At 44.0% G+C, this 25,564-nt stretch overlaps 3 protein-coding genes and 1 long non-coding RNA gene across 6 annotated transcripts; 2 read left to right on the plus strand and 2 right to left on the minus strand.

The window, feature by feature from the left end:
* Positions 1–1,446: 1,446 nt before the first annotated feature.
* Positions 1,447–5,875, plus strand: slc25a45 (solute carrier family 25 member 45). 2 transcript variants are annotated; one of them, XM_076026102.1, is made up of 7 exons: positions 1,447–1,872; positions 2,230–2,287; positions 2,383–2,426; positions 2,502–2,573; positions 2,675–2,863; positions 3,717–3,951; positions 4,895–5,875. In XM_076026102.1, the coding sequence occupies exons 2-7, from the start codon at positions 2,251–2,253 to the stop codon at positions 5,173–5,175; spliced, it is 858 nt and encodes a 285-aa protein (XP_075882217.1). In that variant the 5' UTR covers positions 1,447–1,872; positions 2,230–2,250; the 3' UTR covers positions 5,176–5,875. The 2 variants fall into 2 exon arrangements, with proteins under 2 accessions (XP_075882217.1, XP_075882216.1); XM_076026101.1 differs by having other exon boundaries at positions 1,447–2,287.
* On the minus strand, positions 3,856–4,985 carry LOC142888084 (uncharacterized). The gene is made up of 3 exons (XR_012926655.1): positions 4,868–4,985; positions 4,273–4,348; positions 3,856–3,988 (listed from the first exon to the last, which is right to left on the minus strand). It is a non-coding gene; the product is annotated as an uncharacterized LOC142888084 (long non-coding RNA).
* Positions 5,876–7,141: 1,266 nt separating the features above from the next.
* On the minus strand, positions 7,142–14,313 carry LOC142888085 (solute carrier family 35 member E2A). 2 transcript variants are annotated; one of them, XM_076026104.1, is made up of 9 exons: positions 13,943–14,313; positions 12,560–12,993; positions 11,085–11,220; positions 10,798–10,925; positions 10,403–10,523; positions 10,235–10,288; positions 10,045–10,117; positions 9,373–9,518; positions 7,142–7,732 (listed from the first exon to the last, which is right to left on the minus strand). In XM_076026104.1, exons 2-9 carry the CDS (start codon positions 12,837–12,839, stop codon positions 7,519–7,521), a joined length of 1,152 nt encoding a protein of 383 aa, XP_075882219.1. In that variant the 5' UTR covers positions 12,840–12,993; positions 13,943–14,313; the 3' UTR covers positions 7,142–7,518. The 2 variants fall into 2 exon arrangements, with proteins under 2 accessions (XP_075882219.1, XP_075882218.1); XM_076026103.1 differs by having other exon boundaries at positions 13,931–14,313.
* A 1,714-nt stretch (positions 14,314–16,027) lies between these two features.
* LOC142888090 (uncharacterized) lies at positions 16,028–22,258 on the plus strand. Its single transcript, XM_076026109.1, has 9 exons — positions 16,028–16,184; positions 17,694–17,802; positions 18,112–18,286; positions 18,935–19,080; positions 20,144–20,320; positions 20,417–20,533; positions 20,631–20,717; positions 21,407–21,548; positions 21,664–22,258. Exons 1-9 carry the CDS (start codon positions 16,171–16,173, stop codon positions 21,681–21,683), a joined length of 987 nt encoding a protein of 328 aa, XP_075882224.1. The 5' UTR covers positions 16,028–16,170; the 3' UTR covers positions 21,684–22,258.
* Positions 22,259–25,564: the final 3,306 nt, after the last annotated feature.

The raw sequence follows: 25,564 nt of genomic DNA on the forward strand, positions 1-25,564 counted from the left end.
GGGAAGCCCAGAAAGAGAGAGAAAGAGAGAGAGAGAGGGAGAGTGGCGGATGCTGTCATCGGTCAGGCCACTGACATCAGCTGCTCGTACAAAAACCCAACCAATCGCTTCTCACACAGCCGTGCTGCAGAAAAGAGCGGTTACGTGAGGTAGCACGGGACGTGACGACTCCTGAGCCTTTTGGAGAAGTGAGATGAAGTTCACGTACAACCTTCTTGCTAGAATTAAACAGTGCACATTGTGTGTTTCACTGTGTTCACTGACAGGGAATTGAATCATTTATGGGTAGATATCAAACATCAATCTCAAATCAACCACAACCTATTTCTTATACTTGAACACCTGCCCCCTGTGTTCTGTAGAGACTAGCTAGTAACAATTATGTATATGATTTATTTATATTTTTTTAGATTATTATTCTCGACCCCATTTTCCCTGCACTCTCCTCACCCCCTCCTCGCCACAACGCAAACGTGAGAAAAGATGACGTTTTCCTGCTGACATCAAGTGGCCGCTGTGCGAACTGCAGCAGTCATCGCTGCCACTGAATTCGAGGCCTTCAGGTCTTTCAAACTAACTACTGGTTTAGAATAAACACCCTGGCCTGGAGGATACATAAGATTGAAAAACAAAAACAAAAAAAACAACAACCCAAAACTCAAGTAAACCACATGTTAAGCATCCAATAAGGAAATGAGTCCAAGTATTGTAGTATTAAATTCTATCAGTGTATTAAATTCAATTTCTAAAACATTTTTAAATAAGTATAATTTAATGTCAACATTTCATGTCATACAGACATACCTTTTTTAACAAATGAATTTGTTTTAATTTATTAAATATGCAACCATTGATCTGTGTATGGGTTAAATAACTGATATGTACCTCCACGTTTAAATCTTTAATAAATGAATTACACATCATTTGTTTATTTAATCTTAGCCCACAGTCTTGACCAGGCACAGGGCTGACAGACCCACTAGGCCCAAAAGATCACACTTTTCCTTGTGCATTCATTCATTCATTCATTGACAGTTGGACTCTCGAAGTGGAACCATCAACCTCTTCCACAGCCCATCCACCAGCTCACTGAGCTCTTGATCCTGATAAACTCACCCAATCTGACATTAGACACCCCGAAATCGCACATATCTCAAGACACCAATGTCCTACTCCAGTCGGCCTTTTATTTTTACACGGAGATATTCCTGATGATGTCATATTTTCCTAATCTGTTTACATTTGAGGAATGTTGATGGAAAACTGTTATTAATTTCCATTATCTGTCGTTAAAAAATGTTAGTATTGTGCTGCTGCCAGGTCATTGTGTTTAAATAGTAAGAAGTTCAGGTATGGACAAACTGGGGACAACAGAGACCAAAGCTTAAAAGGCAGGCAGATTAACGACGGCACAAAAGGACAACGTTTAAAAAGGGAAAAACAAGGCAGGGCAAATTCCACCGGAAATCAGACTACTTGGTATTCAAAGTAAAGAAAGGCAAAGCCGTCAAATGTACTAAAATATAGCCACATTCGTTTTTAAGAAGTCATATTGAGGAGGGAAAAAAAGCATCGCCGGCTTCAGTTTGTCTTCAAACCAGTTGCTTATCATGTTCACATCCACGGTCAAAACAAAACGCCCATATAGTCAGTGGGTGTTACTTAAAAAGGGGACAACTGGTTAGAACCTCGCCGTGCCTTTATTTTGAAGAGGCGGTTGCCTTTAACAGGATTACGCCACTTGTTGAGCATCATCACCATCGTCATCATCGCCACTATCGTGCAGGCTGCAGGAATGGCCACAGTTCATCTGCACAGCAGCCCCAAGAAATGCAGTGGTTGACGTGATATTGCCCCCAGCAGGTATGTGCGGTATGTGAGCCGGATTATTGCACGACTGGGGAAGGGAATTGCTGCGATGACGCGCGGTCAGTAACTTTACTGAACGTCGCACGAGTTTTGCTGAAGGGGAAAGGGGGGGGGGGGGGGGGGGAGTTGGAAAACTATTTGTGTAGTTCGAAACACCTCACAAACAGTAGGAGTATTGATGCAAAATATCAGATGGATACTTTTAATGATGTGCTGTATACACAATTAAAGTCTAACATCTATTAATTTGTGTTCCATAATACTTCTGCAGCTCAGGTTCATGGCAATCCTTTTGGGTCATTTTGAATGTGATAAAAAAAAACAAAAAAAAAAACAACACTTTGTGGTCATTTATTACAGGAGTTCAACTTGTGCAAAGCCATGCCTTTTCTGGAGTTCATAGCAGGGAGCCTCTCAGGTGAACAAGAAGAGCCGTGCACAGCCAACAGCATGTAAACTAAACAGTTGAATGGTGAAAGAATTCCATGTATTGCTTTCCCCCACCCCCTGCAGGCGCTGTGGGGACAGCAGTTGGACACCCATTGGACACTGTCAAGGTTGAGTAACACTGAAAGCCGTAAACATGAAAATGTCTCCTTTTTTTTATGACGGATCATGTCTCCTTCGTACAGGTGCGACTGCAGGCCCAGTCTGAATACAAGGGGATGCTTCACTGCATGTCCAAAACGTATTCCCGTGAAGGGGTGAGGAGCTCTGCTGTGTCAGCCCAGCCCACCCCCCGCAAAAATATCACCTGTCAAAAACACAACAAAGAGTCTGATTCTCCCTCCCCGTGTTTCCTCAGCTCCGAGGATTCTTTAAGGGCATGGCGTTCCCGTTGCTGACCACCGGCCTCATCAACTCGGTTACCTTCGGCTGCTACAGCAACGCCTTGGATTACCTCACTCAGTCTCGGCGCAGCGGTCACAGCCAGAGCCAGCCGGCCTCCGCCGCACAGGTGTTCGCTGCAGGCTGCTTCTCTGGCCTGATGCAGGTGAGGTTGCAGCGTCTGAGGTTCGCCGTCTGCTACTTGCGGACGGAACAAGGTTCACAGCCAGGTACCTGGATTCATCGGGAGCCGTGAAAGTAGTTTTCCAGTTTCTACAGCCTTTCGAGGGTCCACGTTCCATGGAAGGGGAGGGCCATGACTGTAAAAACTAAGGCTGGGCTCAACTCTAGAACACTTTCTAGTCTTTTGAGTCATTTACACTGTCTTTTGCAGTTTTCTTTTTGTTATTTTCTGTGCATTGTTTCTGAGATTGTACAGTTTTTTGCCAGAATTTGGAGAAACACTTTTCAGGTTTTTCAAAATAAAACCTGGAGCTTAAACATTTTTCCGACACGTGTGCAAATCTCCCTCTGTTGGACCATTACAAGCAATAAGAAAAACACAGGGCTCTAGTCCAAATATCTATCCATCCAACTTCTATACCTGCCTCTTCCTGCTCTCAGGGTTGTGGGGGTCTGCTGGAGCCTATCCCAGCTGTCATTGGACAAAAGACGAGAGTTACACTCTGGACAAGTCGCCAGTTCAACGCAGGGCCCATCCACACTTACACACACACACACACACCTACAGACAATTTAGAGTTCCCAATTTGCCTCACATGCATGGTTCTGGACTGTTGGAGGAAGCTGGAGAACCTGGACACACAGGGAGAACATGCAAACTCCACACAGAAAGGCCTCAGGCCCGGGATCGAACCCACAACCTTCTCGCTGTGCTCAGCTAACCACTGCAACTCTGTGTCACTCTGGCCAAAATATTAGTTTAAAATGCTAATCGAAACTAAAATTCTTCCCCATTAGTGTACTTCCCTAACCCGTAACCCCGAACCTGCCCTCAGGTGTCTGTCTGTGCACCCATAGACCTGGTGAAGGTGCGGCTGCAGGGCCAAAAGACGGCTGAGCGGTACCGGGGGCCCGTTCACTGCGTCGCCGTCATCCTGAAGGAGGACGGAGCCAGAGGCCTCTTTAGAGGAGGGGCGGCCCTGGCCCTGAGGGACGTGCCGTGCTACGGCCTCTACTTCCTGCCTTACGAGTTGACCCGAAATGCTCTGACTGAGACGGGCAAACAGCCAGGTCAGTGAGCAAGGCAACGACGTGGCGCCGTGCAACCCTGCAGAGAAAGCAAGAGGATGGTTTGGGTGTAAAGTCAAGGGTGAAATGCAGAGGTGGCAAAATTCACATTCTGTACTTAAGTAAAAGTACAGATACTTGTGTGGAAAAAAAAGTACTCTGGTTAAAGTGAAAGTACTGATTAAACTCATTAACTCAAGTAAAAGTAACAAAGTACAAGTTCTGAAATGTACTGAATGTACTTTTTGCCATCAATGAAAAGATACATTGGTTGATAATTTTGCAAAAATGACGTTGTGACAGATTAATCTGGACTGAACTGACCAGAGGCCTTGCAGGAGCTTCTGGATCAACAGCCTTGCCACTCCCAATACTGTAGTTTTGTTTTTTGTTTTTTCAACTGCAGCACAACCAAACTGTCATCAGTTATGACCAGTGAGCCGTTACTCGATATTTACACTGACAATATAAAACTACATCTATTTAAAGTATGACAATAAGCAGTGTTTGTTTCTACATTTGTACATAGTGAGTGACCCCGAGGTGCTTTAAAATATGATCCACTTTAATATTTAACTGCACAACTGTATAGGTCAAATAGCTCTGCTTCAAGCAACAACAACAACAACAATGATAGTGATTAAGATTATGATGTTGATGATAATAAGTTAATTACTTTTTATAAAAAAAAATGTGTATCTTTTAAACACAAAATTAATGATCAAAGCAGGTCTGCGCTGGGGCTCAGTCCCGAACAAGCATGTTTTTCCAATGTAAGGAGTGGACAGTACAGATATTTGTGTCCAAATTTAGAAGTAGAAATAAAAAGTTGTCAGAAAAGGAAATACTCAACTAAAGCACAGATACCTGAAAAATCGACTGAAGTACATTAACAAAGCATTTGTACTTTGTAACTCACCTGTGGTGAAATGCTCTGCTTCCACAGGTACATTTGCGATACTGATGGCCGGCGGCTTGGCGGGCGTGGTCACCTGGTGCTTCGCCACGCCCATGGACGTGGTCAAGTCCCGGCTGCAGATGTCGGGGGCCGGCGGCCGCGAGTACAATGGGATCCTGCACTGCATGCGGCTGAGCGTCAGAGAGGAGGGTGGCCGGGTCTTCTTCAAGGGGCTGCTGCTGAACAGCATGCGGGCCTTCCCCGTCAACGCCGTCACCTTCCTCGGCTACGAGAGCCTGATGAAGCTTTTCTTCTCCATGAGCGGCTGACCGCTGAAAGGTTGAAGCTGCTTCCATTATCCCGAGACTCGTCCGCAGATGTTGTCTACATACCAATGTACCTTGAACCAGGGCGAAGATCCTCAGAGAACCTGGCCTTAATGTTTGTGTGCGTTACAACGTAACATTCAGACTTCCACATTGTGCTGCAGCATTGTGCCAATTAATACTCCACTCCTATTGACTCCTCCAGCAACCAACATATGCATTTCACAATTGCTTCTAGACCTTCTAGACCTGCGGACTGTCTATTCATAGATTCTTTCTTTGTGCTTTTAATTGCATGTGTGTCTTAAAATGTTTTTATTTTACATCTCCTCACATATCATATATTTTTTAGAAAGCATCAGCTCTGGCAGCTCCTCTTTTTTTTTTTTTTTTTTTACTGGTTTTACTCAGTATTGCACATCGATAGTTTCTGGTCATGCAGGTCTCTACTTTTATTTAGGCCAACGTGTCCTTATTGCTGTGGATTATGTCGCCACCTTCTGGTTTGTACAGGCATGACGTCATCCGACAGTCTGCAACGCATAGTGCATACGTGGTTGGTTGTTGGTGTGGGATTGTTTTACAATAGTGCCTGACGTCACTTGAAATGCTGATACCCTAAAATGTGTGTCCGCCGCAGCTCAAGTAGACAGTCGATCATTCGTCAGGTTGTCTGTGCTGTAAAACACTCCCAATGATAAAAGTCATTCAACGCTCACGGTTACTTATGATTTTTACTTGACCAAATATTACCGTTTTGCAGAGCTTTCTGTGTTTCACTGCTGTAATGAACCCTGTCTGCACAACTTACTCAAAATCTAGCACGTTATTATTGTACCGTTTACTGTGCATGCCAAATCAAACATCCTCAACAAGTTCTTACCTCTTTGTGTCAACCGGATTCACGTGAACCGTTCCATTCAAGACAGTGGGAAAAAAAAAGAAGCCAAGTTTGAGTCATCTGTTTGTTTGTGGCTTTCCTGGAAACGGGTTTCTTCTCAGCAGAGCCTACTTTCTGGCACGGGTGTTTGGTGTTTTATGTCATTAGAACTTGTAAAACAGGATTGAGGCTCCATCTCGAACTAAAAATCTAAGCACATCGCTCTGGCTCATATGCACTTGTGTTTGAGGGAATGCTTCAACTGCAGAAGCGACGTCCTGAGGTTTGTTATGAGTTCACGCTGTTGGCAAACGGAAACGCGAGCGGAGCAGAAGACACGGGCTGTCAGTCAAACCACTTTATTTGGGAGGTAAAACCGCAAGTGAGCAACAGGCCGTTCCACAAAACTAATGGGAGTACAGTGTAGTGTTGGACCAATTTGTCTGGAAGTCTTGATTACGACGTCCCTCTTTCAAACGCTGTCCTCTCCAGTCACTGAAAATGAACAGTAATCGAAAGGACTCCGCTCTTTAAACGACCACATGGGCAGAGTTATCGACGCTTCACTTAAAATGTTTTCCTAAAATTAAAAAAAAAAAAAGAATAATAAAAAAATCTGTAAGAGAAATAAACCGAAGCTCACTTTTAATTTCATGGTCTGGTCCAGCACAGCAGCGCTGTGCCAGCATGCTGTTGCTACACGGAGACAAACACAAAGAGACTGCAGGTGGACAAACCAGTCCCAACACACACTGACAGTTCATGAAAAGACAAAGCATTCCTAGAATGCATTAGTGGCTTTCACAGATGAAAAAAGAAAAGAAAAAAGAAACAGGTCAGTATAAACCTTGGCTGGACGAGCCCCCAAAGAGGTCTTCGATCCCCAGTTTGCACCTCACATTCAGATACAAACAAGATCAATTTGACGTCGAAGGACATAGTGTATCACCCAAATTGAAAAGGAAATTGCACAGCGTCAAACGTAGCGGTGGCTTACATTCAGCAGCTGCTGTACCACAGGTGACGCAGCCACAGGCTGGCGAATGTGAGCTGCAAGACAAAGACTTTCTTTGTTTAAAAAAAAAAAGAAAAAAAAAGAAAAGAAATTGCTAAAAGACACCCTGAGCTTCTTCTTTCGCTGGCCAACAGCAGACAGAGGTAAAGGTCACAGACGTTCAGGGGAATGTACACAGGATGAGGATCACACGGGATCCTTGATATTCTGCTCTGCCCGAGGGGCCAAGAGTTTGGCGACCTGTTCACATGACGACCTTTTACCGGCTAGCCAAAGTTTTCCTTCCGTCGCGTTTCGGCTGAGCTCGGTGGTACCACCGACGCCGAGTGGCCACTCCGGCTGGGATGTGAGCCAGGCCAAGGTCGGTCGGTCGGTCGGTCGGTCGGTCGGTCGAGGCGACCCCACCCCCTCCCCCCCCCGGTCGCCCCGCCGAGGCGTTCGCGGCGTCCGGCTATGTGGCGTCGGCGTCCTCCTGCAGCGGCTTGCGGGCCTGCTCGAACGCCATGGCCTGCAGAGTCTCAGCCTGGATGTGCCTGGCCTTGTTGTAGAGGAAGACACCGCCGAAGACCAGGGCGGTGCCGGCGGCGCTGAGGATGGTGATCTGGTTGCTGAACACGATGACGCTGAGCCAAACAGACAGGGCGTGTTTGACGGTGCTGCCGACGCTGCGGGGGAGGGGAGAGGATTGTGCATTGATAAAAAAAAAAAAAAAAAAAAAAAAAAACAACAACAAAAAAAACACCACACATGGCCCGGTGGCAGGGCGACACAGTTCGATTCCAGGCCTGGGGCCTTTCTGTGTGGAGTTTGATACGAGTGAGATGACGAGCGACTCCCTCAAACGTAAAGCCCCGTTTTGTTTGTTTTCCTCTGTGAGTTTGCAAAAGCATTCCCCCGCTCAACCTGTTGCCGAGACCCTCACCTATGCACCTATGCGCCTCCTGACCGGCGCTGCTCATTTTGTTGGCGAAAACATTTCGTCATAGCCATCACAACACAACCTTCTCTTTCTGACTACAACGAGACAATAGCGAAATAAAAATGAATTCACAAGGACTAAGACCATGACCAGGCATATTGACATTTTCGTCAAGGAGACGGTTCTGAGTGCAGAACACAGCAGGATGCAGCAAAGCAGTCAAACAAGTCAACAAATGAGTCATGAAAGGCAACATTTGATCGCTCTGCGTGTTTACAGTTTGACAGTTTGTCATTTAAATATTCAGAGTGGGGCGTAAAAGACACTGAATACAGTTAGAGAAAGACGAACTGTCTAAATATTTTTTTAAATATCTAAATGAAAACAAACATCACCAGGCTATTTAAACTTGCTTCTTCTCACTGAAGCAAACCAAGCAGAAAGGCTTTGGGACATTTAAAAATTTAGTGTGGCTGCAGGAACAAGACATTTTTCCTGCATGTACAAAACAAGTTAAATAGAAAGAGAATACATGCAGTTCATTCCTTGATATGTTTGATGATACTTGGTTCTAATATGTGTGGACATGATTTCTTACTCATTTTCTGCAACTTTTTCCACAATCGTAAGGTAATAGTGTTGTTTTAGTGTGAGTTTTGAACAAAATATTCGAGGCCAAAATATCTATTGATTATCTGGATAAATGATTGAATCGTGACATAATTAATAAGAATAATGTAAAGCATGTTTAGTTTTGTTAGTAGTCTTAGTATTACTAATATTCTGGGTGAGGCAAAAAAAAAAAAAAAAAAAAAGGTCTCGGCTCCAGCCGACTCCCTTTTTTCTTTCACGGAGTTGTTCCATTTTTGTTGTGAGTGTATATATTGTGCAGATTTGTTCGTTTATTTCTCTACTTTTTGTGTTAGCTGAAACAGAATTTCATTATCTTACATTGTAAATAATTAAATTTAAAAACAAAATTTCTCTCTCTCTCTCTCTCTCTCTCTCTCTTTCTCTCTCTCTCTCTCTCCTTCTCTCTCTCTCTCTCTCTCACTCTCTTTCTCTCTCTCACTCTCTTTCTCTCTCTCACTCTCACTCTCACTCTCACTCTCACTCTCCCTCTCTCCCTCTCTCCCTCTCTCTCTCTCTCTCTCTCTCTCTCTCTCTCTCTCTCTCTCTCTCTCTAACTTGCACAGTCACTGAAGCCTGAAAACGCTGCCTATCAGCAGAATGTTTTTCTTTACGTTGAGAGACCTTATCAAGACCTGAAGAAGATATGAGACGACAGTGATGAGGGCAGGCAGTCAACAGAATGACCCAGGCCCAGGCTTTCTAGTGAGGGGGTTGGGGGGGGGGTGGTGGTGGTGGTGGTGGGGGGTCTCCTACCTGAAGGTGACGGGAGAGATTCGGCTCATGAGGGCGTAGGCAGTGACGCTCTGCAGGTGGAACAGGACCCCGTCGAAGAGCAGCAGGAGGATGACGTCCTGGCTGAAGCCAAAGCTCCGCCCGCTCTTGCCGATGACTGGGATGTCCTGGAGGTTGCAGACAAACAAACCCAACGAGGCGTCGTCAACCGTCAACCAACTCACCCTGTGGCTCTTTCAGACTCCGGCCTGATGTCTTACATAAGAATGGCCACTGTTATGTGACTGCATGCAAAAGTCCACTGCGACAGCCAGTTCTATCTTTCCCATAGCAAAGTCCGGGAAAGTAAGGAGAGGCGTCGCATGAACTCAGAGGCCCCTCTGGTTGCAGCCTCCTCAACAAACGGACCGTCCACATGTTTGGAAAGTGTGCAACAACGAGGCCAATTGGAATCAGAGAAAGGCTGAGGGTGCAGTCACCTGACCTGGAATAGCCTCAGCGCCCTTTGTGAAATCACAAAGACTGATTTACAAATGAGCCCAGACTTTAGGGAAAGAGGAAAAGGACGGACTTCTATCAATTCTGAGGGGTTCACTGGCAGTTTAGAGAGAGGTTCTACTGTTAGGAAACACTGGTAGAGTGGATTTAACACGAGATCTTCCAGTTGCTGGTGCAGAGGTTGTGAAAACACACCATTAAGAACACCCAGGCGGGGATGAGCATGATGACAGCCGCAGCACTCGTGTAAAACTGCAATTCCGCAGGGCTGGGGGAGAAAAAAAAAAAAAATCAACACAGCTGTTAAAAATGGTAAAACCAGCGTCTAAACGTGACAGCGACGCATCCTGTTGCTCCAAAATATGAGAGTTTATAGCTGCTTTACCTGAACCTGTAAGTGTCTCCACTCAGCAGCTTTTTGGAGAACACGTTCTGTAAGCTGAAGGGAAACACGGGGACATAAGACGACCAATCTGTCGAAGGGGTTGACGTGTGTGTGTGTGTGTGTGTGTGTGTGTGTGTGTGTGTGTGTGTGTGTGTGATGCTGCAGTACCAGTCCATGACGTTGGTGGAGAGGGCGGCGGAGAAGCCGACCATGTTGAAGCTGAGCTCGGTGGCCGTGCACAGCGCCAGGCCGGCCATGATGGGGAAGAGGGACAGGTTCACCCACAGGCCTGCAGGACGAGGGCGAGAGGGAAAGCAGCCGCTTGGTTCATTGAAAGAAGCCATAGGTCTGGAGCAACGACTTCCAGGTGTGCCACTTCTACCAGACCTTTATCAAGGGTTTGGATAATACATTTCACCAAACAAACTTGGCCGGGCAAACTTGTCAGTGGCATTTCATTGAAAATGTGTTCAAAGAGCTCCAAGGCGGAGACACAATGAGGAGGAAATGCTAACTACGAACAATTTCGCATTTAGACTACATTGTATTACAGACAGACCTACCAGTGTACTCCCCGAGGATTAGCCTGGACATGATGACAGTGAAGAGAGGCGCGGAGCTCTTCACCGTCTCTGCAAAGGACACGGCCACATTCTTCAGGCTGATCAGGCCCAGAACCACAGTGGTGAACCTGGAGGACAACACACACACACACAGAGAGAGGACGGCGCCGTCTAAATCGGAATTTGGAGGCACAAGAAGAAGATGCGGGCTCAGTGGCGAGGGGTGGAGGGGAGGGGGGCGGGGGGTGCTGCTGCTGCGGCCAGCAGCCAGGATTATTGCGAGGCACCTCATGACTCCGACGAACAGCATTATCATGATGAAGTTGGGGGGATACTCGGCCCGAGACTTGTGCTGGTAGAGGCAACAAGGCACGAACATCTTGAGGCCGCCGATGACGGTGGTAGAGAGCATCTGCACAGCACCTGAGTGGGAGAGCGGACACTACTTATAGTCCTCCTGTTGGAGATGACAGGTTGTGTTTGCCTGCAGCTCTTAACAAAGAATAGCCGCAGCCAGGCACAGGTCGCATCAAGTAGTCGTACTTTTATGATGAACAATCTGACGGAGTCAAAATGTCAAGAGAGAAAATCAGGTGTGCAGTTTTTTTTTGCATTAAAAACCACTGCAGCCACTCTTCCAGTTTCCAAAAGGTCTCAATATAAGGTGTGATTTTGACAAAATGTACTTCAGAAACACCAAGTGGCTCAAAGAAACACTGCAATGCAGCTGGTTTACAGTTTATCTTTAAAAGGTTTTGATCCAGAGTGATATCAAATCGCAATAATCAGTCACGAAAAGAGGAAACAATTGCACTGAGCAGCCCCTAAAATAAAAAACACAGAAGAAGATAAACGAATGATGATGATGATGATGATGTTATCTGCAGTAGCATCAATTCTATTAAAACCAGATGGCATTATCACATGAAAAGGACAACACGTGAGAGCTTAGTTAAACGCAGCAGTGCGCACCACTGATGTCATCTCTTGCACCAACAGGGAGTCTCGAGCTGTAACACCGGTGGAGGTGCATCAAGCAGCAGTGTCCAGCAGGTAGATCATCAACCTTAGCCAAGTTAGCCAACACAAAAAATCTCACCAGTCTGCTTTTTGGTCATCCTATTTATTTATTTTTTATTTTAAACTTTACTTTTCTCAAATACCTTCTTTCAGGCCTATAGCAGATTTTTAAAACATGAAAACTGGTGCACCAGGTCCGACAATGATCACATCTTGCATTTCATCGAGCCAGGATACAAGACACAACACAACAATAATAATTATAAGCAGGGATGTTAACAATTAATCGATTATTGATTAATTGTTTAAATTAAATAATTAAATAATAATTTAATTGTTTAAATTAATTTTAAAACTTTTTTACACAGGTTTTTTTGTTAAATGCCGTGGTGTACACCTGTATACCTAGAACAAGTTACTTTTAAACAACTTAAAAAAAAAAAAAAAAGTTGAAATGTGACCCATTAGAATAGAATAGATTAGAAAAGAAGTCAACTTAAAGTCAGAGGATAAAGGTTTAGGGTGTTTTTACTGTTCTCTAATGTAAACATTGGTCACATTGGACCATCAACATTATTTAAGGGTTAAAATCATGAGCTCCTTACACATTTTTTTATTGTGAATTTAGGTTCCCAGGAAAAATCGGCGCTTATTATCAATCAATTAATCGTTAATCGATCAATAAGGTCAATCAACTGTAATTTGCATCCCTAATTACAAGCGTAAAACTCCACATCCTTACCCAGCATGCCGGGCTCCCCCTCCAGCAGCGACAGGATGTACTTGTTGAGGAACAGCGTGCAGAAGCTGAAGAAGTACCAGAGGCCCAGGTACGTCATGGAGCGCCAGTTCCTCACGCCCGACTCGGCCTCAATCACAGTGGTCTCGGTCATGGTGATCTTCAGCACCGGCTCGCCCGGCACGCTGTCGCTGCGGGCCAGCATCACCCGCTCCTGCCGGGTGCGGCAGGGCGAAAAGAGGCACCGCAGCGCGTGCATGATTGACTGCCTGCTGCCCGGCATGGCACCGCCCCCCGCCTCCAAAAGGACACCTACAGGTGAGTGATACTAAGGAGGTGAGGCGGTGTGACGATGGGCTGGAATGTCAATCCATCTTCTGATTGGTCCTGGTAGTTGATTGGGTGACTGTAAAAATACTGCGGGTGCTTTTGGGAGCCTGCAGAAGAAGAGAGAGTGACAGGTCACGATCCTGTCTTTGTATTGCTAAAACTGCTCATGGCACCTTGACATCACCCACAGTCTCCCATCCAGTACTGTGCATTGTACTTGAGTTGGCAAAGCTAGTGGTTTGTTTTTTTCCTCTTTATTTGTCTTCCCTCTTTTTTTTTAATGAATATTCTTAATTGTCTTGGGACAATGGATGGAAACTATCTTGTGACTACATTCCAGCATGTTTATATTGTCTTCTTAGTGAAGAAACATTCATTAAGGGGCCTTTCCTTTTTCATACTTCTGTTTAAATTTATATTTTATATGTGTATATTTCTTTTTAACATTCTGTACTTAGTTTTCTATTTTTCTTGTAATTTATCTAGGCTAATCCGGGACCGGAGTCATAATTTGGTACTGTTGGTACGACATGGTATGACAAATCAAGTTCCTTAAATCCTGTCCCTCCCAAATATACTGTCTGAGAACGATGCTGAAGTCACAATATTCAATCAGAGGAGAACTCTGTCAAAAATCCCTACTTTAAATATAGCAGACAAATTCATACAAGTGACTTAAAGTGACATTGTTGTCATATAAAACTTCTCAGATAAATTTGTAACAATAACTGTGCATGGAATTACACAACCACACAGCAGGACACAACAGCAACTGCGCCCCCCCCCCGCCCCCGTGGAACTTTCCCTAAAAACAGATACTGGATGATTCCGTAAGGCAACTGAAGACACGTATCAATGGAAAAACCTCAACCGCTTGTCAAAGACTAAGCGCACTGAGCTTTTGTCCGCACCACACGGCAGCTGCTACCCTCTTTTCACAAAACGCGGAACCATTAGCGTTGAAGCTGTGCAAAAAAAAAAACTTGCCTTGAGGTGACTTAACTGTTCATCTACAGAAATTCCGCTGCGAGAGCGAGCTCTTACCGCTCCACGTACCTCCGGGGCTCCAAAACTGCGAGCGAAAAGTGACGTTTACCACGACCGCAGGTCAATAAAGCGACGGCAGAGTGCAGGAACAGAGACCGGAAGTTGCGCCGCGACGTTAGCGGGCGCTACTAGCCGCTGCTCTCGCAGCAACGTGGGCTCCTGCTGCAGACAACGACAAGCTGAATCGCCAGCCGAGCTGTCAGCCATGCTCAGTCGTCGTGGCGGCGGAATGTTATCTGAGGTCACGGTCACCGTGCACACACGCGTGGGCGTCTCTTGGCCCAGTCCACATCTGTAATTCTGCCGAGCCTCTAACGTGGCTGCTCCCGAACAATCAGCTCCAAGCGCCGTCGCCGGAAGAACAGCAGCAGAGCGCAAACCGGGAGCCCTTCACAATACAAGCGGAGAGACGAACAAAATTCCCACCGCGGCTCAGTTTCTCGTGCTTGTAAAAATCGATTTGGCTCCATCGTTCACGGAAAATTGGTTCCGAGACCAATCGGTCTGTGCGCCAGTCACTTATTACCGTAATTTTCTAGAGCGCTTTTGATTTTACGTCTCAAAATTTCCGTATTTCCGCTGTTGCAGACATTATTGTCACTCCCCCATCCGAGGCCATGAAACAATTACTTTGGGATATTTCGGGGATCATTTGCAATCTTAGTTATCCACAAACATATAGGATCGTGTACGGGAAGGGTCCAAATATTAATGTTATGGACCAAAGCAAATAAAATATGTAGGCTATGCTATAGTTTCTAACTCTCAGTTCTACCACTATATGAGGGAATACAATCAGTGATCACAACCTGACCAACTGGCAAGACAACATGTAAATATGATTAAATCAACTCGTTTTCTTGGTGTGTTGATGAAAAATTATCTTGGAAACCTCATATTTTCTAATCACATCTAAAACTGTAAAAATACAAAAGTCTCCCGCAACCTTATTACTCCTTGATTTATCCCTTTATCAGTTACTGCAACATTGCTTGGGCTAGCACTCATCGAATTAAATTGCAACCAATTCTAAAGTTGCAAAAAAGAGCAGTGAGAATAATTGCTCTTTCTTATCTGATACTTTATCCTTGTTTCATAAATTTGGTATCCTTGATATCTATCAGATTAACCACCCCCCAAATTGCTCAATTTGTATATGGTTCTTTAAGCGAAACATTTTCCTCCTCTTTTCAAAATTTATTTTCCTCAAACAAACAGTTTCCTAACTTTTCAACCTGTAAAGCATATCATCTTCGGAACCCCACAATCAAGAACTTCTTCATCCCAATTGAAGATCTCGTAACCAAGAACTGGATGTCTTGCTTTAACCTTTGACTTTTATTGCACCTTGTTATGTGTATATCCCTGATCTGCGTTCAACTTGGTTTTATCCTAGAGGTTATGAATTTGTTGCGTGTGTTTTGTATAATGGTTTGCATCTTTATTTGTTTTGTCTTAGTTTTGGGAGGTCCTCCTGACAAGCCTATTGAAGGTTATTTTTGGACTTCCTAGCATGTCTGCTTTGTATAATTTTGGTTTTGTTTTGTTCTGTTTTTCTTGTCTGTTTTTTCCCCCTGATTTTTCTATTGTATAAACTTTGACTAAATAAATAAAAGAAAAGAAAATGCTCAATTGTTGTGCCTCTTAGTCAGCGTGTTTTATTTTATAATGAACTGTGCATCATACTGTTAAGTGTCGGGCCCTTGTTTTGCCGCTTGCATACCCTTTACCTTCTGCATCTAGAATCTAATATTATCTAATAATCATCATGTCATCAAAACACATATTGATGATACAAAACATATTTTTCCATTTTAATTGTTGTTTTAATTACTCTTTTGAAGAACAGCAGTATGGCATGTAGTTTTCAATTCACATTGTTAAGTACAAATATGGATTGTTAACACATTTACATTTTACATACAATAAATTACAGCAAAGTCAATTCTATGGAACAGAAAAGAGAGCGAGAAAAGAGACGGGCTAAGGCCAGGTTCCATCATGTCAGCAATGCCAGTGGTCTCCGTAATGTTGCCTGCTCTCCACTTGGGGGCAGCAGCGCTCGTTGTGGGAGAACAACGACAAATTACGCGGGAGCAGAATAAAAGCTCAGCACAGCGGCTGTTCCTGTTTTTATTGACAAATGTGAAAGTGGACTTGTGTCAGATGGAGGTGGACAGAGGAAGGCGGAAGGTCAGATAAATGTGAACTTCGGCTCTCAAAGTGCATGACAAGATATGGACGAAACAAGGTCAGTTCAATTAAAGTCACGAGTTCTGGTTGCAAGTTTGTCTGTTTTTACGTATTTTAGTGTATTACTGGACCACTCTCTATAGTACGAGCAGCCACGCCCCTCATTTCCTAGGACAAAATTAACAACCGCGCTTTTGGAAATGAAACTATAATCCGCATAGGTTTCCCATCTCCGGGTCTCTATGTTGGTCAGTTATGTATTAATTTCCTCTCTCTAAATATAAACAAATGGCGATTCTTCAGGACTGAACATAGTTTAAGATGTTTACATGTTTTTATGAATTTTCGTTCAAATGAAAAATATAGTCCAACGGGTGTGTGGACGAAACTCGAAAACGTATTATTATTATTATTATTATTATTATTATTATTATTATTATTATTATTATTATCATCAGCATCAACCGTTTCGTGAATCAGCCTCTAAATCAATGGATTATGACTGGTTGAATTAATTGCTGTACACTGTTAATTTTTAACAAACTAATACAAAAAAAAAAAAAAACAACAGACATGTATTAAAGTCACACATTATTCCAGCATTTGTACATTTTATTTATGTATTCTTCATTTCAATTTTGTGGTCTAAAACGTGAATTACTGAACTTTCTGTGTCTGACAGCTGTCCAGCTCGTAATTCAGGATGGAAAACTGAATCATGTGCACGATCATGCTTTTCTGCTTTGTCGGGTTTCATTTTGTTGTCAAAGTATGCAAGGGCAGCTTTATAGAGCCGTCAAACATCAACTATAAACCAAGTCGCACACAAAACAACGTTCAAAGTTCAATTGGCCTCCTATTGTCTCTGAGCAATTCAGTAGTTAGAGAATAAACATTTTGGTGGAATAGGATTGTATTGTGACTATCAACCTTCAAATGGGTTGTTTTCCCCTACAGAAAACTTGAGGCCAGTTCTGCCAGTTCACGGGTGTTTATTGACCCTCTTTATTGCGCAAACTGCCAGCCTTTTAATATGCAGGACTGTCACACATTAAACTGGGTTTGTGGTCAACAGAAATATACAGGCACTCTGCCTCACCCTCACTCTTGAACAAACGCATGCCCAAGCAGGTGCAGATGATATTAGTCTACTTTGCACAGCCACCCTCACACACAGACACACCTACACCTCCACAGTGACAAGGTGAAAAGCCATCCCTGCTCCTACAACGATCTTAGATGTAAAGCAAACAAATAAAACAAGACTGTGCTTGAGTCTAAAAATGCAAGCAGGTCGATAAAAATCGGGATTTACTATCTTTAAACCAGTGTGAAACAAAAGTGTAACAACCAGTTGTAGAACAAGTAAAAATAATGTGTGAAGAAATCATGTCTAAAATATTGTTGGTTTTGTGTGCCTCTAGTGTTGTTATTATTACAATTGTCATCAAAAATAACGTGTAAATATGGTGCAAAATGTAAAAATGTTGAATTAGAGGCTCATCGTTACATGGTGCTTATTTATTTACCTTTTTTTTTTTTTTTTTTTATCATCCTTACACCACAGCTCCTTGTTAGGCGTTCAGGTACACAGTCAGGAGCCACAGTGTCCTGACTCTCTGTCTCCAAACCTGAGGCCGAGACACCAGGAACTGATCCCGACACCATGTGGTCCGGTGAGCGCCTCTCACGCAAATGAGACAAAAAAAATACCCGAGGTGATCAGTTTGGAAAGTTGATGCTAAGGAGAAAATTAAAGATTATATTCAGATTAAAATGAATGGACGTATTTCAGAACAGTTGGGAGGCAGAAATTCCACAACCTTTTGCCCCCCACCCCCCCCCCCCCCACCCCCTTTCTTAAATTTTGCATCTTATTTCTATCTTTCTGGCCATGTTTACATTCTTTGAATGGTTTCGGCGTGCTTTTCTTATGAATGACCTGTTTCAATTTTCCTTTCTCCACCATCGTCACCCTGTGGCAGATGAAACGCTGGTCGGAGCTGTCATGCGCGCTGAAGGTCTATTTCTGCTTCTCTGTGGTGTCTCTGCTGGTGCTGGTCGGTATCACATCCTACAGCATCAACAAGCAACACAAAAGCACCGACATATTCCATGGGGACAACTTCACTGTGTCGCTTATCCAGCTCTTCGGACTGCGTGAGTGTCAATGCGGATGTCTGCCACCATCACACCGCTGCTTAAAGCTACTGGTCGTCTACAAAAGCAGATGTTTCTGTGATGTAGTCGTCAATCTCAACTGTACATTTCCCCATTAAAAAGGAGAACAGTTTTTTTTTATTTGGTTTTTTTGATGTCCATTAAAAAAGAAAAAAAGAAAGAAAAAAAAGTCCAGAGCCACATCGCAACTTCCTGCCCATGTGTCATAGGAAAGTATGACTGAAATAGAAACTGGAATGAACAGCATAAAAAATTGCTGATGAAGTGGTTTGCTAAATCTTATATGAATAAAATACATTTTTAGTTATTTTTTTAGGACAAAAAAAAATAATCACAAATTATGGCTTTATGATCATCTTGATGATACAGGTCATGGACTGGAGAAGTTGCCATCTTATTAAGAAGTTAACAACCAATTAACTGTACTAAAACATGCAACTGCTTGTGCCTGATATGTATCATGCAACGCTGTATTATATTGTTGCTGACAATGTAATACAGGGGATTGTCGACTATGTGTGTCACATAAAGTGAACACAAAGTAAACAATTCACTTATGAGCAGAGGCTCAACAGGAACAGGAAGTAAAAACTCAGTGACTAGCCTGCTCTTTGCCTCCCCCTGCAGTCTTCTGCCTGTACTACATCTGCCGTGGCGTCCTGCAGGAGAACCAGCTGGAGCTGTGTGCGTTTGTGGTCAACATGCTGCTGGTGGTGCTCCGCTCGGTGGTCATCTTTGCTGAGCAGAACTCAAAAGGCCAACAGGACCTGGAGGTAGGAAAAGAAGATTGTCGCTCATTAGCCGTGATGGATTCATACAATCCCAGATTTTAAAACAAAACATATTTGTGAGGAAATTACAGAAAACAAAAACAAACCCAAAAACTGGGAGAAAATGATCTCTGCTCATCCAGAAGGATGAGATAAGAATTTAATTTAGCATGTTTAAACCAGCTTCTTCAGGCCGTATGACACGCTCCACTTTTCCATCTGTACAAAAAACACAGAAGACTTGTGTGAACGCACCAGGAATGCAGTAATGTAATTTACATTGGGAAAATAATTTAGTGCAGTAAATCAGTTCATCAGGCCGTATCAGCTCTCATCCATTCATCCATCCATTCTCTTTACCAGCTTCCTCCTGCACTGAGGGTCACGGGGGTCTGCTGGAGCCTATCCCAGTTGTCATAGGGCGAAGGCAGGGCGACACCCTGGGCAAGTCGCCAGTTCATCGTAGGGCCAAATAGAGAGACAAACAAACACGCACCCATTCACACTGAACAATTTAGGGTTCCCAACTCACCTGACATGCATGTTTTTGGACTGTGGGAGGAGGCCAGAGCACCCATGCAGTCAAAGGGAGAACATGCAAACTCCACACAGAAAGGCCCCAGAAAAAGGCCCCCAAATTTACAGGTGTGCCAGAGATCTTCATAGCTAAAAACACGATGCTTCTCTGCAGCAGGTAAATGGAACGCGCTTCAAGCGAAGCAAACGGAAAGTAAACATTTTCCGTAGTAATTATCCCTTTGGCACCATCCGTTAGCATGGCTGGGTGAAGAATGTCGACGTGTTTCTGTTAGCATTTGGCCCCCAGGGCACTGCTGTGACCTACATTGATGTTGCAACTGACAGATTCCTGGCGCAGGTCGTTCAGATGAACTGCAGGGTTGACCTCAGGGTGGTATTTGTCAAAACACGACGGCGGGTGATTCCAACGCCGCAGCTGTAAACTGAAGTCGCTCGGCTTCCTCACGGCTCAGCGCCCTTGTCCAAACTCTAGGGTTTTTGTTTTGGACTGCATGGTAAACTTCTAAATATCTTCATGTTGTCCCAGGTCCGATTTTCTTCCATCATCTGCCTGGGCGTGCTGCTCATCCCCTGCACCGTATATTTCATCAGGAAGCCCAACTTCATGGCCTTCCGTGCGGGTGGGGCCTTATCCATTGACCAGGAGAAATACTACATGCTGAATCTCTGTTTCTCTGGTGTGACCTTTGACCTGCAGGCTCAGGTACACTCGCAAATACCGTTGATTTTATTTCCTCCAACTGCAAACACAGTGGATGAGTTGTTGTAGTGATAACAAGTTTTGGCACTTCCTCCACAGGTGAGCCTGTGCATCCTGGTGCTGACGTTGGATTTTCAAATGCCTGCCTACGCCAACATCATCATCGCTGTAGGGGTGGCCTGGGCCGTCGTGACCACCGTCGCAGGGGCCATTGCTGTGGGTTCTCCCGACCGTAAACCATCGGAGGGTTGGGGGGGACCTTGCAAAAGATGAAGCAAAAAGTGACTGGTGGCGTCTTCTTGCTGGTTTTCAGGTTTTTAAAGAATCAAAGGTCTTGGTTTGGATCTTCTGGGGGCTGAGCTTACCTCAAGTCGCCTTCTTTGTCTACCTGATGTACGCGGTAAGCTGCACTGCAAATACTTGAGCACGTCTTCTGAGTTTTACCTCCAGTGTCTCCTTAAAATTTCTAAAAATGTTTACGTACATAGTATAACACATTCTAATACAGATTCATACTCTATTTGGGCATGGCAGCAATTGAGAAGCAAGTGTTTTTTTGGGGGGGATAAACACAGGACCGTGTTACTCCCCCCAGGACTGGGCCAGTCCAGGGGAGCATTAAAAGCATCAAGTTTGATTCACAGCTTTATTAGGTGTTGGGTATTATCAGCTCAGTGTAATCGGCTTCACGTAACTAATGAACCGCATGTCATATGAGGGAGGCTGAACATAGGGCACAAGGTTTCCTATTGAATACAGTGTCGTTAAAATAAAATGTGCTGTCTGTTGCAATTGAAGCTTTTTTTTTTCTTCAAAGCTTTTAAGGTCCCACATTATGCAAAATTCCTCCTCACAATAATCTGATGCTCAGGCTCGTGCCAGTGAACTCCCCGCTCATTAGAAAAGTCCATCCTTTGCGTCTTTTTCTCGCTCCATTTCTTCAGAAAGCGTGCGCCAAGGTACAGAATGTGGAATCATCTCCTAGGGGGTCACAAAGGGCACACTGGTACCTCACCAGTACTTCCACCGGCTAATAGATGAAGATTGGCTGAGACAGGTGCAGCCCCTCATTCTCTTACTCTTCTTTAGGTGATAAAGATGTGGTTGAAGGACGATACGCTCATCCTGGAGGCGGTGGCCGTGGTCACCGTGATCATCTCGCTGCTCATTAAAGGCATCCTGATCGGGGGCCACTACCGCTTGATGCGCATCCTGGGCCAAGGCCAGCAGAGTGAGTAGCCTGCTTTGCTACTGAGGCACCCTCCCCTCCGCCTAGTCCGAGCAGCCCTGACTGCGCTGACCCCACCACTCGACTGCTCACTCACCTCACTCCTTGTTTTTGGCAGCGTTTACGTCTGGCGACTGATGGAGCGTTTGGCAGTTGCGGATAAAGGGCCGTGTGAGCGCCGCAAACTTGGCAGGAGACTCAGCCAGCCCGACTCCACGTGTCCCGCTGTTGGATGTGAAGCTTCACGAGGGTCTTCTTTTGTATGACCAAAAAACAAACAAACAACAAACATCAGATGCCTTGAAAGAGTTGGTAACATTTATAGTTTTGATAAGATACCGTTTCTAATTCCTGTTCCAAAGCTTCCTTTGAGCCTCCTGTATATTTGTCAACACTGGACTATGTATGCATATACTGTATGCCCATATATGTTTCCATATTTCCATATGTATATATAGATATATATACACAGACACGTGCATATAGATGTGTGTATGTATGTATGTATGTGTATATATAGATATACATATCTATATATACACGTGTGTGAATGTATGCATACATTTATGTACGCATGTATGTATGTATGCACATTATCTCACAACAGTGAGTATACTGCTCACAATTCTCCAAATATTTAATTATATCCTTTCATCGGACAACACGAAAGAAATGACACTTTGATACAATGTATAGTAGTCAGTGTACAGCTTGTACACTGACTACTAAAATGACTCTAAAATAACTCAACACACAGCAATAATGTCTAAACTGCTGGCAAACAAAAGCAAATACACCTGTAGCACTGGTGAATTAAAACGTCCAAACTAGGCCCCAAATGTCGATATTTCGTCTGGCTGCCATTATTTCCCAGCACTGCCTCTACCCTCTTGGACCTGGAGCTCACCAAAGCTCCACAGGTTCCCACTAGAATCCTCTGGAGGTGGCGGATGTTGGAGACCTTGCTCTTATCCACCTCCTGCATGAGGATGCCCCACAGATGCTCAATAGGGTTTCAGTCTGGACACGTGCTTGGCCACTCCGTCACCTTTACCCTCAGCTTCTTCAGCAACGACTCCAAACACACCTTCAAGATGACCAGTGCCATCTTGAAGGTGTGTTTGGAGTCGTTATTGTGTTGGAATACTGCCCTGCAGCCCGGTTTCTTAACGGAGGGGATCTAAGCGGATCCTCTGCTTCAGTATGTTGCCGTTCATGGTTCCTTCAATGAACTGTAGTTCTCCAATGTTGGCGTCACTGTTGCAGCTCCAGACCAAGACACTCCCACCACCACACTTAACTGTAGGCAAGGCACACTTTTCTTTGTTACTGGTCACCTGGTTACTGCCAGACGTGCTCGACGCCAGCTGAACCAGATAAGTTGGTCATGGTCTCATCAGTCCACAGGCCATGATTGCAGTAACCCATGTCCTTGTTCTGCTTGCCTTTATTAAACTGTGTGCAGTTTGTTTGTTTTTTTCGTTAATGCATCCTCCTTAGAAGAGGCTTCCCTTCGGGACGACAGCCATGTGACCATATGATGCAGTGTGTGGGGCGTATGGTCAGAGTCAGACTGGCAGACTGACCTTTCACCCCTTCGACATCTGCAGCGCTCATGCAGTACATCCATTTTTCAAAGACAACGTCTGGCTATGACGCTGAGCACGTGCACTCCACTACAACTTCTTTGGTCAACCTTGGCGAGGCCTGTTCTCGAGTGGAACCTGCTCTTTTTTGGAGCGCTGTGTGGTCTTGGCCCCCATGCTGCCGCTCAGTTTCAGGGTGTTGGCAATGTTCTTATAGTCTTGGCCATCTTGTATGTAGAACAATTTATTTTTCCAGATCTTCAGAGAGTTCTTTGCCTTGAGGTGCCACGTTGAACTTCCAGTGACCTGTATGAGGGTCAGTGTGATAGCGATAGCACAAAATTTAACACACCTGCTCCCCTTTCCTACCTGAGACCTTGTAACACTAGCAAGTCACAGGACACCGGGGAGGCAAAAAAAGCTAATTGGGCCCAATTTGAACATTTTCACTTAGGGGTGTGCTCACTTTTGTTGCCAGTGGTTTAGACATTTATGGGTGTGTGTTGAGTTATTTTGATGGGACGGTCAATTTGCAAATGTTATACAAGCTATACACAGACTACTTTACATTGTATCAAAGTGTCATATCTTCAGTGTTGTCCAATGAAAAGATATTAATGCTTACAGAAATGGTTTGGTGAGATACTGTATGTATGTGTACGTAATAATAATGGATTTGATTTACACAGCGCTTTTCTAGGCACTCAAAGCACTTTACATTGAACCCATTATTCATTCACACCACATCCACACAATGGTGGTGGTGAGCTACATGTGGAGCCACAGCTTCCCTGGGGCAGACTGACGGAAGTGTGGCAGCCAATCTCAGCCAAACGGCCCCTCCCACCACCAACCAACAGTCACTCACAGTCGTACAAGGCAATGCCGGTCAAGTGTCTTGCCCAAGAGCACAACGACAGACTGGAATGGAGCGGGACCTTTCAGTCCTTGGAGAACCCGTTCTACCTCCTGAGCCACAGTTGCCCCTGACATACACGCACGCAGACATGTACACATATATACATGCATACATACATTTTTTTTAAGTGTGGGACCAACACTCTAGAGAAGCCTGTGCATGTTTGGACATTGCTATTGTTTTAAAGCAGTTTCTACAGTGAATTATCAGAATATGTGGCCTTTAACCCAGGAACATAACAATAATAATATATAATTAAATTAAAATTAGATTAGATTAGATTTAAATTAGATTTTTTTTTTTTTTTAACCTATTTGTTGTCCTTTATGTTTGAATTTTGACACTCATTGTTTAATTCTTTGTGCAATAGTGGAATGTGTTGGGTTTTTTTTTTTTATCACACTTCCTGCAGCATCCTAAAGCACTTACAGTCAGACTTCTCAAAATAAAGATTTTGTGGCTTATTGTTGAATTAAAAAAATAACACAGAATCGTTTTTCCTTGAGTGCTTCTTAAGTTGCGTGTAAGTGGATAGTGCAACCTGGAACCTTTCCAGAAACTGACAGGAGATGAGACGCCACACGGGATGATACACGCTTCCTGGTTACATTATTTGTTTATTAAAGTGCTCTGGAAATAAAAATAAAAATAGCAGAGTTCATATTAGAAACATTTACAAACCTTCTGATACAAAAGTCAGCGTGAGAGGCTCTGAGATCTACAAAAGTGTAAAAGCACTTTCAGAATCAACAAAGCTTCATAAAAACAGAACAGAGAGAGGGCGTCTTTCTATGTCAAGAATGAAGCTGCGCCGGTTTCCAGCGAGCCCAAACCAGGAATGACTCAATCTGAGGGCTAACAAGCCTGGAATGTTTCCCAGCTGTATTTTGGCCGCATATTAAATAAAGTCATCTTGAGAGACAAAACTTTGAGGACTAAAACTGTCCAAAACCAGACTTTAAAAAAACAACAAAAAAAACCCAAAACAAATGCATGTAATACAAATTGAGGGAATCTTCAGGGTAAAAAAAAAAGGAAAAAAAAAAAGTACGAAACATATTTATTTTCTGCAGTGAAGCATTGTAAACGGGTTAACAAACCATACAGACATTACAAAATGCATCCTATTTAAGCGTCACGCATTTTACACAGTCAGCGGAATGATTGATTATCGCCTTGTTAGAGCTCAGTTGGTCCACTGGAGAGATTTACTATGAATGCTGCCGCACCACTGACAAAACTACACCGATGTAGTTCACCAATAGATATTTCATGTTGAGCCGAGGGCTGCAGCAATAAACTGAATGACTGGAATCTTTCCTGACAGACAAATTGCTCTCTCTCTTCTGACACACACACACACACACAAACACACACACACACACACTTATAATCTACACCAAGTTTAGCTATGGCTTGGAAGGACCTTAAAAAAAACAGACATTTGCCTGGAATTCATATTGTACCATTTGCTGACAATCCAGAGTCAACAAAGATCATGTCCACATACATGA

The sequence above is a fragment of the Nelusetta ayraudi genome, unplaced genomic scaffold (genome assembly GCF_046127955.1).
Source record: "Nelusetta ayraudi isolate G7.1 ecotype Tasmania unplaced genomic scaffold, CSIRO-AGI_Nayr_v1 ptg000019l, whole genome shotgun sequence".
Lineage (NCBI taxonomy): Eukaryota > Metazoa > Chordata > Actinopteri > Tetraodontiformes > Monacanthidae > Nelusetta > Nelusetta ayraudi.

Coding starts and splice junctions, on each gene's coding strand:
- slc25a45 (XM_076026101.1), top strand. CDS start 2,251: ATGCCTTTTCTGGAGTTCATAGCAGGGAGCCTCTCAG. Junction 2,288..2,382: donor CATAGCAGGGAGCCTCTCAG/GTGAACAAGAAG, acceptor CACCCCCTGCAG/GCGCTGTGGGGACAGCAGTT. Junction 2,427..2,501: donor ACCCATTGGACACTGTCAAG/GTTGAGTAACAC, acceptor TCCTTCGTACAG/GTGCGACTGCAGGCCCAGTC.
- LOC142888090 (XM_076026109.1), top strand. Junction 20,321..20,416: donor CCTTTGACCTGCAGGCTCAG/GTACACTCGCAA, acceptor CTTCCTCCACAG/GTGAGCCTGTGCATCCTGGT. Junction 21,549..21,663: donor CCTGGGCCAAGGCCAGCAGA/GTGAGTAGCCTG, acceptor TGTTTTTGGCAG/CGTTTACGTCTGGCGACTGA.
- LOC142888085 (XM_076026104.1), bottom strand. CDS start 12,839: ATGCCGGGCAGCAGGCAGTCAATCATGCACGCGCTGCGGTGCCTCTTT. Junction 10,926..11,084: donor CTGTTCGTCGGAGTCATGAG/GTGCCTCGCAAT, acceptor GTTGTCCTCCAG/GTTCACCACTGTGGTTCTGG. Junction 9,519..10,044: donor CCGCCTGGGTGTTCTTAATG/GTGTGTTTTCAC, acceptor TGCAACCTCCAG/GACATCCCAGTCATCGGCAA.